The sequence below is a fragment of the Manis javanica genome, chromosome 17 (assembly GCF_040802235.1).
Source record: "Manis javanica isolate MJ-LG chromosome 17, MJ_LKY, whole genome shotgun sequence".
In the NCBI taxonomy this organism is placed as follows: Eukaryota; Metazoa; Chordata; class Mammalia; order Pholidota; family Manidae; genus Manis; species Manis javanica.
Window position 1 is genome coordinate 19,377,481 of NC_133172.1, and position 17,623 is coordinate 19,395,103.

The 17,623-nt window shown below is 38.6% G+C and overlaps 2 protein-coding genes across 8 annotated transcripts in view; both read left to right on the forward strand.

The window, feature by feature from the left end:
- PDCD2L (programmed cell death 2 like) overlaps positions 1 to 11,803 on the forward strand; it is a 36,484-nt gene extending 24,681 nt beyond the window's left edge. For 2 of the 5 annotated variants that reach the window (XM_073226307.1, XM_037021531.2), the window contains one exon: positions 11,025 to 11,200. In XM_073226307.1, the coding sequence (XP_073082408.1) occupies positions 11,025 to 11,067 (43 nt within the window). In that variant the 3' untranslated portion in view covers positions 11,068 to 11,200. Of the gene's footprint in view, positions 1 to 11,024; positions 11,201 to 11,510 lie in introns of those variants that run through there. The other 3 variants (XR_012126809.1, XM_073226306.1, XM_037021530.2) reach the window with 3 other exon arrangements.
- Positions 11,804 to 14,358: 2,555 nt separating this feature from the next.
- The window catches only part of UBA2 (ubiquitin like modifier activating enzyme 2), a 40,082-nt gene continuing 36,817 nt past the window's right edge, over positions 14,359 to 17,623 (forward strand). Inside the window, exons 1-2 of one of the 3 annotated variants that reach the window (XM_017672389.3) lie at positions 14,359 to 14,566; positions 16,317 to 16,400. In XM_017672389.3, coding sequence (XP_017527878.2) covers positions 14,429 to 14,566; positions 16,317 to 16,400 — 222 coding nt within the window. In that variant the 5' untranslated portion in view covers positions 14,359 to 14,428. Of the gene's footprint in view, positions 14,567 to 16,316; positions 16,401 to 17,623 lie in introns of those variants that run through there. The other 2 variants (XM_037021529.2, XM_017672390.3) reach the window with 2 other exon arrangements.

Sequence of the window (17,623 nt, forward strand, 5' to 3'; positions counted from 1 at the left end):
ATGCCCCCCAAACACTATACATGCTAATCGTAATGCCCCCTTTCTTTTTCCCCACCCTTATCCCTCCCTGCCCACCCGTCCTCCCCAGTCCCTTTCCCTTTGGTAACTGTTAGTCCATTCTTGGGTTCTGTGATTCTGCTGCTGTTTTGTTCCTTCAGTTTTCCTTTGTTCTTATACTCCACATATGAGTGAAATCATTTGGTACTTGTCTTTCTCCGCCTGGTTTATTTCACTGAGCATAATACGCTCTAGCTCCATCCATGTTGTTGCAAATGGTGGGATCTGTTTTCTTCTTATGGCTGAGTAATATTCCATTCTGTATATGTACCACATCTTCTTTATCCATTCATCTACTGATGGACATTTAGATTGCTTCCATATCCTGGCTATTGTAAATAGTGCAGCAGTAAACATAGGGGTGCATCTGTCTTTTTCAAACTGGGCTGCTGCATTCTTAGGGTAAATTCCTAGAAGTGGAATTCCTGAGTCAAATGGTATTTCTATTATGAGCATTTTGAGGAACCTCCATACTGCTTTCCACAATGGTTGAACAAATTTGCATTCCCATCAGCAGTGTAGGAGGGTTCCCTTTTCTCCACAGCCTTGCCAACATTTGTTGTTGTTTGTCTTTTGGATGGTAGCCATCCTTACTGGTGTGAGGTGATAGCTCATTGTGGTTTTAAAATGCATTTCTCTGATGACAAGCAATGTGGAGCATCTTTCATGTGTCTGTTGGCCATCTGAATTTCTTCTTTAGAGAACTGTCTATTCAGTTCCTCTGCCCATTTTTTAATTGGATTGTTTACTTTTTGTTTGTTGACTTGTGTGAGATCCTTATATATTTTGGATGTCAACCCTTTATCGGATCTGTCATTTATGAATATATTCTCCCATACTGTAGGGTACGTTTTTGTTTTATTGATGGTGTCCTTTGCTGTACAGAAGCTTTTCAGCTTGATATAGTCCCACTTGTTCATTTTTGCTTTTGTTTCCCTTGCCCGGTGAGATATGTTCAAGAAGAGATCACTCATGTTTATGTCTAAGAGATTTTTGCCTATGCTTTTTGTAAGAGTTTTATGGCTTCATGACTTACGTTCAGGTCTTTGATCCATTTCTAATTTACTTTTGTATATGGGGATAGACAGTAATCCAGTTTCATTCTCTTACATGTAGCTGTCCAGATTTGCCAGCACCATCTGTTTGAAGAGACTGTCATTTCCCCATTGTATGTCCATGGCTCCTTTATCGAATATTAATGGACCATATATGTTTGGGTTATGTTTGGAGTCTCTGTTCTGTTCCACTGGTCTGTGGCTCTGTTCTTGTGCCAGTACCAAATTGTCTTGATCACGATGGCTTTGTAGTAGAGCTTGAAGTTGGGGAGTGAGATCACCCCCACTTTATTCTTCCATCTCAGGATTTATTTAGCTATTCAGGGTCTTTGGTGTTTCCATAGAATTTTTTAACTATTTGTTCCAGTTCATTGAAGAATGCTGTTGGTAATTCGATAGGGATTGCATCGAATCTGTATATTGTTTTGGGCAGGATGGCCATTTTGACGATATTAATTCTTCCTAGCCAGGAGCATGGGATGAGTTTCCATTTCTTAGTGACCTCTTTAATTTCTCTTAAGAGTGTCTTATAGTTTTCAGGGTATAGGTCTTTCACTTCCTTGGTTAGGTTTATTCCTAGGTATTTTATTCTTTTTGATGCAACTGTGAATGGAATTGTTTTCCTGATTTCTCTTTCTGCTAGTTCGTTGTTAGTGTGTAGGAATACCACAGATTTCTGTGTGTTAATTTTGTATCCTGCAACTTTGCTGAATTCCGATATTAGTTCTAGTAGTTTTGGAGTGGAGTCTTTAGGGTTTTTTTATATACAATATCATGTCATCTGCAAAAAGTGACAGTTTGACTTCTTCTTTACCAATCTGGATGCCTTGTATTTCTTTGTTTTGTCTAATTGCCGTGGCTAGGACCTCCAGTACAATATTGAATAAAAGCAGGGACAGTGGGTATCCCTGTCTTGTTCCCGATCTCAGAGGAAAAGCTTTCAGCCTCTCGCTGTTCAATATGATGTTAGCTGTGGGTTTATCATATATGGCCTTTATTATGTTGAGGTACTTGCCCTCTATGCCCATTTTGTTGAGAGTTTTTATTGTGAATGGATGTTGAATTTTGTTGAATGCTTTTTCAGTGTCTATGGAGATGATAGCATATCCTTTTATCTGCTAAATAAGCAGTGTGCTCTGAGCACACAAAGTACATAAATACTAAAGATATGTTTTTTGTTGATAACAATGAGTACTTTTATGAAGTACCAGTGTCCTCTCTATTTATTGAATCAAACTTTATTTTTATAAATAAAATTTGTGCAGCTTTTAAAAGCTGCATCCATAGTACTGAAAGGTTCTCCATAGTACTGAAAGGTTCAAAATAAAACACTGTGGCCCTTTTTCTACCCCTTACTGCCTCCTGTTGTTCTCAAGGGAAACACTGACAGCACTTTATTTCTTCTAGGATTAATTTAGAATAAATATATTTATTTCTAAATAACACATACTCTTTTTCAGTGGTCTCTCTTAGACATGTCTGGTGAATCATTAATTGGCATAGGGGGTTCTAGATCTCTTATAGCACCCTTCCCAGTCTTCTCACCTGCTCCTGCCAATAGTCTTACCATTTTCACTTCAGTCTGTAGTTAATACAGCAGCATGGTATGATAAAATGTTCTCTCTTGGAGCTACTAAATATCCATTTCATTCTTAGGCCCAGTTCTCCCACCCTTGTGGAGGTTCTCAGTATTATTTTCCTCACCAATGGAACTCCAGATAATCTACTTGCTCTGTTTTCTGTTCTCTGAACACATCCCGTCCAGTGCCCTTGTTCTCCTCTTCTCGTCTGAACTCTTGGCCTTCCACATCTCTACCACTGATGTCATCCTGGGTCACCCCTGCCTTTTCTGTGATATCCCTTTGGCCCCCCTCCAACTAGGTTCCCGTTTCCTAGAACTCATCCTCTTCTTTCTGAGTTTATTCTTTCAGTTTTTTTTTTTTTTTGAGAGGGCTTCTCTCATATTTATTGATCAAATGGTTGTTAACAACAATAAAATTCTGTATAGGGGAGTCAATGCTCAATGCACAATCATTAATCCACCCTAAGCCTAATTCTCGTCAGTCTCCGATCTTCTGAAGCACAATGAACAAGTTCTTACATGGTGAACAAATTCTTACATAGTGAATAAGTTCTTACATGGTGAATAGTACAAGGGCAGTCATCACAAAAACTTTCAGTTTTGATCACGCATTATGAACTATAAACAGTCAGGTCAAATATGAATATTTGTTTGATTTTTATACTTGATTTATATGTGGATCCCACATTTCTCCCTTTATTATTATTATTATTATTTTTAATAAAATACTGAAGTGGTAGGTAGATGCAAGATAAAGGTAGAAAACATAGTTTAGTGTTGTATATTCTTTCAGTTTTGATAGAGTACTTTCTCCAGTAGTTTCCTAAGGGATCATAAGATATATGTATATACATATATGTAAATTCCATATCGGTCTTAAAATACACTTATTCTCTTTATGTTCAATTCATAATATAGTCAGCTATGTAATCCTAAGCCATTAGTTGTTTTTGGTTTTTTTCAGAATTTTAAAGAATTCTTTTAGCATTCCTGTGTTGGTCTTGAGCACAGTGCCATTCTAACTATCAGACCTTTGTATGTCTAACTAACTATCAGACCTTTGTATGTGAACTCTTGCTTCCAGGTCACTTTTAGAATTTTTACTTTATCCTTTATATTCTGAAATTATATGTGTTGGGCTGGGTACTTGGTGGGTGTTACAGTTTAGGAACTGTGTCCTTTAATTTCTTTAATGATTTTCTTCCATTGTTCTTGTTCTGCTTTTACTAGAACTTCTGTTAGTCCAATGTTTGAATTACTATTTTGACTCTTACTTTCTTATCTCATTTGTTGCCTGATTGCTTTCTGGGATTTTTCCTCAATTTTGTACTTTTTTTTTTTTAATTGTGGGAAAAACATGACATAAAATGTACCATCTTAATCATTTCTAATAGTTCAATTCAGTAATGTTAGGTTTATTCACGTTTTACAACTGATTTCCAGAACTTTTTCCTTTTGTAAAACTGAAACTTATACCCTTTAACAACTCTCCATTTCCCCTCCCAGCAGCCCCTGGCAACCACACTTCTACTTTATGTTTTCTTAGAATTTCTTCCTTTTAAGGCTGAATAATATTCTATTTTATGAATATACCACATTCGTTTGTCAACAGACACTTGGGTTACTTCTACCTCTTGGCTATTGTGAGGGTGCTGCTGTGAATGTGGGTGTAGAAGTATCTCTGAGATCCTGCGTTCAAGCCTTTAGGGTATATAGCCGGAAGTACAATTGCTGGATCATATGGTAATTCTGTTTTTAGTGTTTTGAAGAACCACCATACTGTTTTCTATAGTGACTGTACCATTTTATATTCCCAACAACAATGCACAAGGTTTCCAATTTCTCTACATCTTCTCCAACACTTAGCTTCTGTTTTTTTTATAGTAACCATCCTCGTAAGTGTGAGGTGATATCTCATTGTGGTTTTGGTTGCATTTTCCTAATGATTGGTGAACTTGAGCATCTTTTCACATAAATGGATTATTAGCCATTTACATATCACTTTAGGAGAAATGTCTACTCAAGTCCTTTGTCCATTTTTGATCTGGTTATTTGTTTTTTGTTGTTGAGTTGTGGAAGTTCTTGATGTTCTAGATGTTAATCCCTTATCAGATATGATTTGCAAATATCTTCTACCATTTCATAGATTGCCTTTTTACTGGCAGTTGTGTCCTTTGATGCATGTAGCTTTTTAATTTTGATACAGTCCAGTTTGTCTGTATTTAGTCACCTGTTCTTTTGAGTATCTGGGATATCCTTGCTGTGTACTTATTTTTTTCTATAAAGAAAGCACACCAAAATTGGTGAACTGCACCAATTTGAAGTGTAACAACTTGATGATTTTTATGTATATACACATCTGTAATCACCTCCCAGATAAAGATGCTTCTCTTGTTCCAGAGGCCCGTCAGTAAGTTGCTCCCTGTATAAGGTCATCACTCTCCTTATCTCTGTTACCATATGGATTTTGCTTGTTCTGGAACTTAACATAGATGGGATCATGTAGCGTATCCCAGCTTCTGGTTATCATTGTGTGTTTGTTAATGTTATCTTCTAACCCTTCTCTCTAAAGAGGCTACCCTTGAACCTTCGGTAACCACAAATCTAAAGCCTGCAATGGCAATAAGTACATATCTTTCAATAATCACCCTAAATGTAAATGGACTGAATGCACCAATCAAAAGACACAGAGTAATAGAACAAATAAATAACCAAGACCCATCTGTATGCTGCTTACAAGAGACCCACCTCAAACCCAAAGACATACACAGACTAAAAGTCAAGGGATGGAAAAAGATATTTCATGCAAACAATAGAGAGAGAAAAAGCAAGTGTTGCAGTACTAGTATCAGACAAAATAGACTTCAAAACAAAGAAAGTAACAAGAGATAAAGAAGGACATTACATAATGATAAAGGGCTCAGTCCAACAAGAGGATATAACCATTATAAATATATATGCACCCAATACAGGAGCACCAACATATCTGAAACAAATACTAACAGAATCAAAGGAGGAAATAATGCAATGCATTCATTTTAGGAGACTTCAACACACCACTCACTCCAAAGGATAGATCCACCGTGCAGAAAATAAGTAAGGACACAGAGGCACTGAACTGCACACTAGAACAGATGGACCTGATAGACATCTACAGAGCTCTACACCCAAAAGCAGCAGGATACACATTCTTCTCAAGTGCACATGGAACATTTTCCAGAATGGACCACATACTAGGCCACAAAAAGAGCCTCAGGAAATTAAAAAAGATTGAAATTCTACCAACCAACTTCTCTGACCACAAAGGTATAAAACTAGAAATGAATTGTACAAAGAAAACAAAACAGCTCACAAACACATGGAGGCTTAAGAACATGCTCTTAATAATCAATGGATCAATGACCAAATTAAAATAGAGAGCAAGCAATATATGGAGACAAATGACAACATAGCACAAAGCCCCAGCTTCTCTGAAACACAGCATTCTAAGAGGAATGTATATAGCAATCAAGGCCTATTTAAAGAAGGCAGAACAATCCCAAATGAGTAGTCTAAAGTAACAATTATTGAAATTGGAAAAAGAAGAACAAATGAGGCCCGAAGTCAGCAGAAGGAGGGACATAATAAAGATCAGAGAAGAAATAAATAAAATTGAGATGAATAAAACAATAGAAAAAGCAATAAAACCAAAAGCTGGTCTTTGAGAAAATAAACAAAATAGACCTATTTAAGAGAAAAAGAGAGTGAACACACATCAACAGAATCAGAAATGAGAACGGAAAAATCACAAGGCAGCCCACAGAAATACAAAGAATTATTAGAGAATACTACAAAAAACTATATGCTAACAAGCTGGAAAACCTAGGAAAAATGGACAACTTCCTAGAAAAATACAACCTTCCAAGACTGACCAAGGAAGAAACAGAAAATTAAACAGACCAATCAGCAGCTACTAATCAAAAAAAATACCCTAGAGCAAAACCCCCAGTCAGCTGGCTTTAACCGTGGAATTTTGTCAGACATACAGAGAAGGCATAATACCCATTCTCTTTAAAGTTTTCCAAAAAATAGAAGAGGAGGGAATACTTCCAAACTCATTATATGAAGCCAGCATCACTCTAATACCAAAACTAGGCAAAGACACCACAAAAAAAGAAAATTACAGACCAAAATCCCTGATGAATATAGATGCAAAAATACTCAACAAAATATTAGCAAACCGAATTGAAAAATACATCAAGAGGATCATACACCACGACCAAGTGGGATACATCCCAGGGATGCAAGGATGGTACAACATTTGAAAATCCATCAACATCATCCACTACATCAGAAAAAGAAGCATAAAATCCACATGATCATCTCCATAGATGCTGAAAAAGCATTCGACAAAATTCAACATCCATTCATGATAAAAACTCTCAACAAAATGGGCATAGAGGGCAAGTACCTCAACATAATAAAGGCCATATATGATAAACCCACAGCTAACATCATACTGAACAGCGAGAGGCTGAAAGCTTTTCCTCTGAGATCAGGAACAAGACAGGGATGCCCACTGTCCCTGCTTTTATTCAACATAGTACTGGAGGTCCTAGCCATGGCAATTAGACAAAACAAAGAAATACAAGGCATCCAGATTGGTAAAGAAGAAGTCAAACTGTCACTTTTTGCAGATGACATGATATTGTATATAAAAAACCCTAAAGACTCCACTCCAAAACTACTAGAACTAATATTGGAATTCAGCAAAGTTGCAGGATACAAAATTAACACACAGAAATCTGTGGTATTTCTATACACTAATGATGAACTAGCAGAAAGAGAAATCAGGAAACAATTCCATTCACAGATGCATCAAAAAGAATAAAATACCTAGGAATAAACCTAACCAAGGAAGTGAAAGACCTATACCCTGAAAACTACGGGACACTCTTAAGAGTAATTAAAGAGGACACTAACAAATGGAAACTTATCCCATGCTCTCAGCTAGGAAGAATTCATGTCATCAAAATGGCCATCCTGCCCAAAGCAATATACAGATTTGATGCAATCCCTATCAAATTACCAACAGGATTCTTCAACTAACTGGAACAAATAGTTCTGAAATTCATATGAAACCACCAAAGACCCTGAATAGTCAAAGCAATTCTGAGAATTAAGAATAAACTGGGGGGTATCTCACTTCCCAACTTCAAGCTCTACTACAAAGCCACAGTAATGAAGACAATTAGCTACTGGTACAAGAACAGACCCACAGACCAGTGGAACAGAATAGAAGAGCCCAGATATAAACCCAAACAAATATGGTCAATTAATGTACCATGAAGGAGCCATGGACATACAGTGGGGAAATGACAGCTTCTTCAACAGCTGGTGTTGGCAAAACTGGACAGCTACATGTAAGACAATGAAACTGGATCACTGTCTAACCCCATATACAGAAGTAAACTCAAAATGGATCAAAGACCTGAATGTAAGTCATAAAACCATAAAACTCTTAGAAAAAATATAGGCAAAAATCTCTTGAACATAAATATGAGCAACTTCTTCATGTACATATCTCCCTGGGGAAGGGAAACAAAAGCAAAAATCAACAAGTAGAATTATATTAAACTAAAAAGCTTCTGTACAGCAAAGGGCACCATCGGTATAACAAAAAGACATCCTAAAGTATGGGAGAATATATTCATAAATGACATATCCGATAAGGGGTTGACATCCAAATTATATAAAGAGCTCATGCACCTCAACAAACAAAATGCAAATAAGCCAAGTAAAAAATGGGCAGGGGATCTGAACAGACACTTCCACAAAGAAGAAATTTAGATGGCCAACAGGGACGTGAAAAGATGCTCCACATCCCTAATCATCAGAGAAATGGAAATTATAACCACAAGGAGATTTCACCTCACAGCAGTTAAGATGGCCACCATCCAAAAGACAGACAAGAACAAATGTTGATGAGGATGTGGAGAAAGGGGAACCCTTCCTACACTGCTGCTGGGAATGTAAATTAGTTTAGCCATTGTGGAAAGCAGTATGGAGGTTCCTCAGAAAACTCAAAATAGAAATGCCATTTGACCCAGGAATTCCACTCATAGGAATTTACCCTAAGAATGCAGCATCCCAGTTTGAAAAAGACATATGCACCCCTATGTTTATCACAGCACTATTTACAATAGCCAGGAAGTGGAAGCAACCTAAGTGACTATCAGTAGATGAATGGATAAAGAAGATGTGGTACATATACACAATGGAATATTATTCAGCTAGAAGAAGAAAAGAAATCCTAGCATTTGCAACAACATGGATGGAGCTAGAGGGTATTATGCTCAGTGAAATAAGCCAGATGGAGAAAGACAAGAATCAAATGATTTCACTCATCTGTAGAGTATAGCAACAAAGAAAAAAGTGAAGGAACAAAACAGTAGCAGAATCACAGAACCCAAGAATGGACTAGCAGTTACCAAGGGAGAGGGACTGGGTAGGATGGGTGGAAAAGGAGGGATAAGGGGAAAAGGGGGCATTACAATTAGCACACATAATGTAGCAGGGGGATACATGAAAAAGGCAGTATATACAGAGAAGACAATTACTGATTCTATAGCATCTTACTACACTGATGGACAGTGACTGTAATGGAGTATGTGAGTGGGGGGTTGATAATAGGGAGAGCCTAGTAACCATAATGTTGTTCAAGTAATTGTACACTAATGATATCAAAAAAATAAAAAAATAATAACAAAACCAACAACAAAAATTAAATCGATTAAATTTGTATTTTTAAAAAGATGTTGGTAGATTGGATATTTTTAAAAAGCCAAAAAACAAAACCCCCCAAATCCATCTATCCACCATCTGTTAGAGATACTTTACATATAGGGACAAAGAATTTCAATGCAGAAGGGCAGTAAAAGATATTCCAAGCAAACAGTAATGTAGAAGAGCCGATGTGTCTATGTTATCATTAGACAAAATGCACTTCAAGTCAGAAAATAGTTAGAGACAAAGATGGACATTATTTGTTGATAAAAGGCTCAATAGGGCAATAAGATAAAACAATAATAAACATAAACTTATATGCTTCTATCTGCAGAGATCCATATATATGAAGCACCAACTGCACAGACATTAAGGGAGAAAAAGTGCTACAATGATAACTGACTGTAACACCCCACTGATGATAAATAAATGAGTCATACATAAGACCAATAGGGAAACAGAGGGTTTGACACTGTAAATCAACTAGGACTACAGACACATACAGCACAGAACACTTAAACAGCAGCAGTGTACACATTCTTTTCAAGTGCACATGGAACATCCTCTAGGATATACCGTACGTTAGGCCACAAAGTAAGTTTCAATAATCTTGAAAAAAGTAAGTTTTAAGTATCTTATCCAATCATAACAAAATAGAAGTAGAAATCACTAACAGAAGGGAAACTGGAAAATTCACAGATATGTAGAAAATCAACATGATGCTTTTAAACAAGTCATGAAGAAATCACAGGGAAATGAGACGCCTTGAGACAAATACCCAACTTTATGAGATGCAGTGGCAGCACTGCTAAGAGTAAAAGTAGAACTGTAAATATATATATTAAAAACAAATTATCTAAAATTGCTGAGCAGCAGTGCTTATTGCTCATGTTTCTTGGTGCCATTCTTCATTGCTCCATCCTTTGATAAATTTCTATAGACTCTTAGGATTTGTTTTCTGTATTTTGCCTGAATCTTTTCTTGGAGGCAGTGTTGTTTTAGTATGACATATTTTTAAATGATTTTCAATGCCAGACAGTGTAAACCATTCTAATGAAAACTTGTATTTTCCTGTTTAATCTCCTTTTCATCACCAGTGGTCACTTACTATAGGAAAGAGTGTGACTGTCTTATGACTGAAGGCTAGCTAGTGAGCTGTGTTTTTGCTTTACCTAATTATTTTTTCAGTTTGTAAGATAAAATCATTCCTTGTAGTAATACCAGTTTTTGTGACATTGAGCCACCTTTGCCTGTTCCCCTTTCTTATTTCCCAATTGCTTAATTTCTTCATTTTACAATGAATACTTAAGATGTGCCAGGATGAGTTCTAAGTGTCTTACATGTATTAGCTTATTTAATCTGCCTCACAACATTCTTAGCATCATGATAAATCCAGTCATTATTACAGTGGATTGAAGTCACTTGGTCAAGGTGGTAGAGCTGGGATTGAACCAAGAAGTTTTGCTCCAGGCGTGGGCTCTCTCCACCAAGCAAACATTCAGATATTGAGTGTATTTTCTAACACTTTCTCTTTGCTGAAATCCTGAATTTGTTGTATTTTTCAGGTCTTTCTGTGGAATTTGGGACAATTCTAATTTACACATGTGAGAAGAGTTGCTGGCCTCAGAATCATCAGACTCCCATGGAAGAATTTTGTATTGTACAAGAAGACCCAGATGCATTATTATTTAAGTAGAGCATTATTTTATTTATATAAATTAAAATAAATTTAATGTCCAAATTTGCTTTTACTTCATTTTGACTCACAAGTTATTAACTCTTATTTTTAAGTTTTGCCCTTTTTGCTTTTTGCCACTTGTGCTGGAGCTAAAGTGAGATTAAGAATCCCTGTCTGGTCTACCCTTCCAGGCCTGTCTGTACAGTGGCAGCTTGGGATGTGGCTCCTCTCCACCCAGAGGGCAGCTGTTACCTGCACTGGCAGCCTGGTGGGCATTCTAGGAGGGAGAGCAATTGAAGAGCAAGGAACAGCAGTCAGCCTCTGATTAACCCTGCTGCCTCTGTACTTCTCTCCTTTCTGGTGCTGTCCCTAGGTGCTGATGGATCAAACCACTCAACCTCCTCCAGCTGCTTGAGGCTCCCACCCTGTGACACCAGCTGTTTATACCTGCCCCATGTTCCCACTCCCCAGGACCCTCACCCTCACCCATTCGCACCTTCTGCCCCTACAGCATCAAGGAAAGGGGCCCTCCATTCGGCTATTTGCTTTCCCAATCTCCCCTTTCTCTTTCTTTTCAGTGTTTATGTTATCAACCCCTTCTGTTCTGGTACCTTGACAGCAGTATGAAAACATTCCCACCAACTATGTACAGACCTCTTTGCCTGCATAAATAAACAAACTGGGTATAAACAATTTGATTTGCTGCTCTGGTAAATAATGCATTAGGCCCAGATTATCATACGGTAGGATTCTCCTGGGCGGAATGTGACTGATGAGAACCCCATCTGATTCTGCCCTGCACAGCACCTGATGGAGAGTGGCTGGCAGTGTGCAAACTGAAGGTGCTGGTCAGTGAGGCTTCAAACATGCTGGGTTTTATAGGGGAAGAAGAATTTTCCCTTTACTCTTCTAGGTTCTTAGTGAGAACCCACTGTAATAACAGACAACATAAGAAAAACAAGTTTACAACATGTATACTTCTATATACATGGAAGATAACCAGGGAAACAGTAACTCCCTGAGATGGGCCAAGCCATCACCTTAAATATCTTTTCAGCTAAAGACAAAAGATGGGGGAGGGGAGACAGGGTGTAGGTAGTTATAAGAGGTTATCAGGCAAAGCATGGTAAACAAGGGTAGGGTACGGTTGTTATATATTAAGTAAGAAAGATAGGAGAAAGTAAGTCCAGTGTGGATATATCTAAATGTAAAACTCATTGCTGTGTAAGAGATCTAGAGCTAGAAAGAGAAAGGGCCCTGAGGAATAGGATTAGGCATGAGTGGCACTTTTTCTCACTTCCTGCAATTGTATTCAGTTGGAATTTGTCAAGGTAGGCAAGCATTTTACACTTGATGCACACACACAAATCCACAAAGAATAGCAAAGATCCTCACGTGTTCAGCCCAGTCTAGGCCAAGGAGAACAGCCAAGGTAGGTGGCTTCCATTCACTTTGTCTAGAGGGAAAGGTAAGGTTACGGTCAGCATCCTGCAGCAAGCCTCTTGTGTCAGCTGCTTGTGTGGGGTTATCTGCGGGAAGAGGGTGGGATCAAGGAAGTTAAAGGAGTGAATTATTTCAAGCAAGGTTACCTTCCCTTAGAGGAAAGCAAGGGCTCTTACCGGGCAGATTACCTCACTAGTGCTGACCAAGGAATTCCATAGACTAACAAGTTTAATATTGTACTCCTGGGAGAGGCTGAAACTACAGTCAGGTTAGGTGCCAAGTGTTGGTTTGCTGGTGTGAGGCTTAGCAGAAGTGACTCCATTTTGAGCCTGTTGTTTCTTTTTTAACAAGCACTTGTATCACATAATTGTCCTTTTTCGTGGTTGGGAAAATTTATTCTTCCTGATTTTAAAATTAGCATTTTCTTTGAGGAGCATGAGCATTTTGGATATACAGAAAATTATAAAGAATAAAAATTATCCTCAATTCTACTACAACCGAGATTCACAACATTAACTGTGGTTTTCTTCCTGTTTTTTAATGTATTTTTCGTTTTTACAAAATTTAGTCATACCAATGGTTTTATATTTTTTTCATTTAATATTGTGAGCATTTCCCCCATCAATAGTTGCTCATGAGATAATTGTAGTTGCTGCCGAGTATCCCCCCCCCGCCCCCACTAACCCTGCATTTTTAACATGCATCAAAAATCTAACACCAGTTTTGGCCATTTGTTTTTTTCCATTTTTTGTTGTCATGATAACATGCCTATGGCTATTTTTTTTTTCTTTTTAAAATCAGTGAAGACTGCTGAAGGACAAATTCTTAGATTAGGAATGAGTAAGTCAAATGCCATGCACAATTTTAGTTTTTTTATAATCATATTTTCAAATTACCCTTGTTAAAAAAAAAAAGACAACAGGCTGAAAATGGAGTTATGCTAAGTCCCATATCACCAAACAGACTTTACAGATTCCCAGAAATGGAATCTTAAACCAGTCAATCAGGAATCACTTGATCAGCACTAGTTAGGTAATCTGCCTAATAGATTCCTGCCATTACCTAAAGGAAAGTAACCTTGCAATAACCAACCTACTTTTTTGCCAAGTATAATTTCCTTATTCCCATTCCCTTCTAGCTATGAATGTCTTTCATTTCATACAGCTCCTCCAAGCCCCTTTCTGCTAATTTGAATGCTGCCTGATTCAAATTGACTTTTGGTCAAATAAACTACTTTTTTATTATGCCTGTTGATCCTTTAACCCCTTCTAGAAAAGCTTTTAGAATCCTTACCTGAGGATGCAGGAATGCTTGTCTTCCTTTCTCTTGACAACACAGGGTTACACTTTTACTTTTTCCCAGTTTAATAGGTAAAAATAATTTAAACCTTATTTTGCATGTATTTGATTAAATTTTAATATGCTTATTGATTATATTGTCCACTTTGTGAGTGCTGTTCTTGCCTATATTTTTTGTTTGGGTGACATTTGATTTCTTGTTAATTTGTAAGAGTTGTTTACATACAAGGGCATCGGTTCTCAAACCTGTAAGTAAACCTCGGCTGGGAGTTCACACCCCAGGGTAAAATGTGACTCTTAGGCTTTTAAGCCGTTTGGCGTTTCTGGCTACGATTGTGAAAAACACGACCAGGTTGGATTAACGCCGGTGGTGCATAAAGTCTTGCTCAGAGCCCAACCCTAACAGCGGCCCACCGACGCCGCCTCGCCGGCGCCAACGGGCGGCCGCAGTGCGCAGGAGCGGAAGCTGGGTCGCCCTTCCCCCACCCGCTTCCGGCCGCGGCTCAGTTCTCCCGCCTCCGCCTCCGCCGCGGCTCGTGGTTGTCCCGCCATGGCACTGTCGCGGGGACTGCCCCGGGAGCTGGCTGAGGCTGTGGCAGGGGGACGGGTGCTGGTGGTGGGCGCGGGCGGCATCGGCTGCGAGCTCCTCAAGAACCTCGTGCTCACCGGCTTCTCCCACATCGACCTGGTGAGGGCCAAGCGTGCGCGCGGGCTGAATGGCGGGCCGTCGGGCCGGGGACTCTGGGCCCGGAGGTCCGGACCGGTGTTGGGGGCGGCGGCAGGCCAAGAGCCCTGGGGTTGTGGCCGCCCACGGAGAGGGAGCTCCTCGGCGGGGACGGAGCGGGTCTCACCGCACGCCGGGCCCTGCGGCCTCTTTTGGGGTCTGGAGCGGGCCCGGGTCTTCCGGGCGTCGCGCGGCGGGCCTGCCCCCACCTTCGGGGCAGCGCTGGTTTGTGGCGGCACAGCTGTGGGAGCGGCCTCGTGTCTTTTTTCTTATGAGCAGTTCCTCAGCAGGAGGCGATTGAGTCCCTCGTGGATGTTGAGACTGTTCAATTCGGAGATCCCCCGTAACTCAGAAGTAATGATCCAGAGCAGAGAGGGTGGCGCTAAATAGCAACCAAAACATGCTAGCTCTGGTCCCGAGCACGAAGCGGTCCAACGAGATTTGGCATTAAAGCTTTTTATTTTCCTTACCACAGTAAGATTGCAAACGCTGTTTTCATCCTCCACCTCTTTTTTTTTTAAGTTGGGAGTAAAAGTGAAATGCAGCGAGGTTTAGTAACTTAACCTTGGGTTACGAAGCAGGTGACAGAACTCCTTTGGGGCTCACGATCCTCTGTTCTGAGAATCTGCGTGATACGTTGGCACCATAGATAATACGCTCGCTTATTTCATTAAAGGTGTTGGTTGGGATTTTAACTTGCATTGGTACACAGTGACTAATTTTAAATCAAGTTGTTTCTGTTAATATAAACTTTTTAGAGATTGGAGATGTTGCCTGGAACTGGGATGATGTGAGTTAAAGTCTTAAGATGTAGTGGATACACGGAATGAAAAAAGTAAAGGAGGCCTACTGAACGAATAAATGAGTTGGCTGGGGGCTTGCTTTATTTTTTATAGTTATTCTATCCAGTTTTGTACCACAAACCCGTGATTGTGCCTTAACTGGTAACTACTAGTACTTGTTCAGAAGAATCTTTTTGTAATAGACGTGACAGTGAATTTGGACACCTCAAAGTACAAATAAAAAATGATGTTCAGGTGGTTAGATGTCTTGATGTTTTTTACCAGGTATAACCAGACCCATTAAGATGTTTCACTATTAGAACATCTGCTTACTCTAAATATAAATTTATTGAAATGGAATGAAAATGGCATTAGTTATTATTTTCTTATATTTGCTTTTAAGCCGCAATTAGATAATACTTAAAATGTGGCACTTTTTTAACCTTGTGTGGAAGTTCACCTTCACAGCCGTTAGGTAGTAATCGTAAATGAAATTGTGTGTGATTGAAAAAATTCAATTCTTTTTAATTCAAAAAGAAGACTCTTGAATTAAAGTGGCAAAAACTCAGCAAGTCTGCTGAGTACCATTTAAGAAAAACAGCACAATTAAATCTAATTATATTGGATTTGACAGAGTAAGTACATTGATAAACAAATTATATAATACATTTTCAATAAAATCACACATGATTTTATGTCATCTACAGAATATCCTAACATACTTGCCAGGATGATTAAACAAGAAAAATGCATCCATTCTTTGTTTAATATACACTCAACTATATTTAACAATTTTCTATTATTGGTTGAAAAGCATTTTCTCCACTAATGTAGCAAATATCCAAAGTTTTGGGTTGTGGATGCTGAGGATAGTGATAGTGCTCAAATGTATCAGGGTATTTGTGATTTATCTGGTATTTATGTATTTACAGATTGATCTGGACACTATTGATGTCAGCAACCTCAACAGGCAGTTTTTGTTTCAAAAGAAACATGTTGGAAGATCAAAGGCTCAGGTAGCTTTATTTTGCTCATACCATTTCTATTTATCCATTTATATTTCTACCCTCTGATGGATCTTATATTGTAACATTAATATGGGCTCTCCAGTAGGAGGGACAGTTTGGGGGGAAGCCATCTCTTTTTATTTATTTATTTATTTAAATTTTTATGAAGGTATTATTGATATACACTCTTATGAAGGTTTCACATGAAAAAACAATGTGGTTACTGTATTTACCCATATTATCAAGTCCCCACCCATACCCCAGTGCAGGCACTGTCCATCAGTGCAGCAAGATGCCACAGATCTGCTATTTGCCTTCTCTGTGCTGTACTGTTTTCCCTGTGATCCCCCACACCTTGTGTACTAAACATAATACCCCTCAATCCCCTTCCCCCTCCCTCCCCACCCACTCTCCCACACCCCTCCCCTTTGGTAACCACTAGTTCCTTCTTGGAGTCTCTTGAGTCTGCTGCTATTTTGTTCCTTCAGTTTTGGGAAGCCATCTCTTTTTAACTGAGGGGTTGTAAAGAATAAAGATACAGGAGTAAAGACTGACCTCTTTTGATTCTATTGAGGAAGTAGAAGTCCTCCACCCTGTCCTGTAAATGGTGTCCTCTTTGTATTTAAATATCTGATTGTTTATCTAGGATGAGCCTTGTGTTCCTACAGTCCTTAGAAGTTGACTGTTACTTTCCTGTGTTTGGGGGCAGAGAAGTTACAGCCTATGCTGTTGTCCCTTTTGGAAAAAGAGCTTCCCCTTGAGGTTACAGCCACCCTGACCTTTCTTTCTTTAGTCCTTAAAATCTTGATTCAGCTTTTTAAAACATATTTTCCCTTTGCTTTGTCCCAGCCATTTACAGAAAGTCCCATTCTTTTCACCTTTTCATTTTTCAAATTTTGGCTCCCTTCTCTAGGGGTAGTTTCCTAAATCTCTTAGACCAAATCAGATCATCCTCTCATAACAGCCTCTACCTTTTCTGTGTATCATCATAATTTATAGTTACATTTAATTAGATGGTTATTTGATTGATGTCACTTAGGTTCACCAAGTGCCTCATAGATTCTGCTACTGGGTACATTGAAGATGCTCAGTAAATATTTATTGAATGAATGACACTTGGTTACTGCAGTTTTATTGTTGCTGAAGCTTGATGTACATGTAGATGTGTATATGGGAGGGGCAACTCCTATTATTTTATAAATATGCATATATAGTATAATCTTACTGAAATT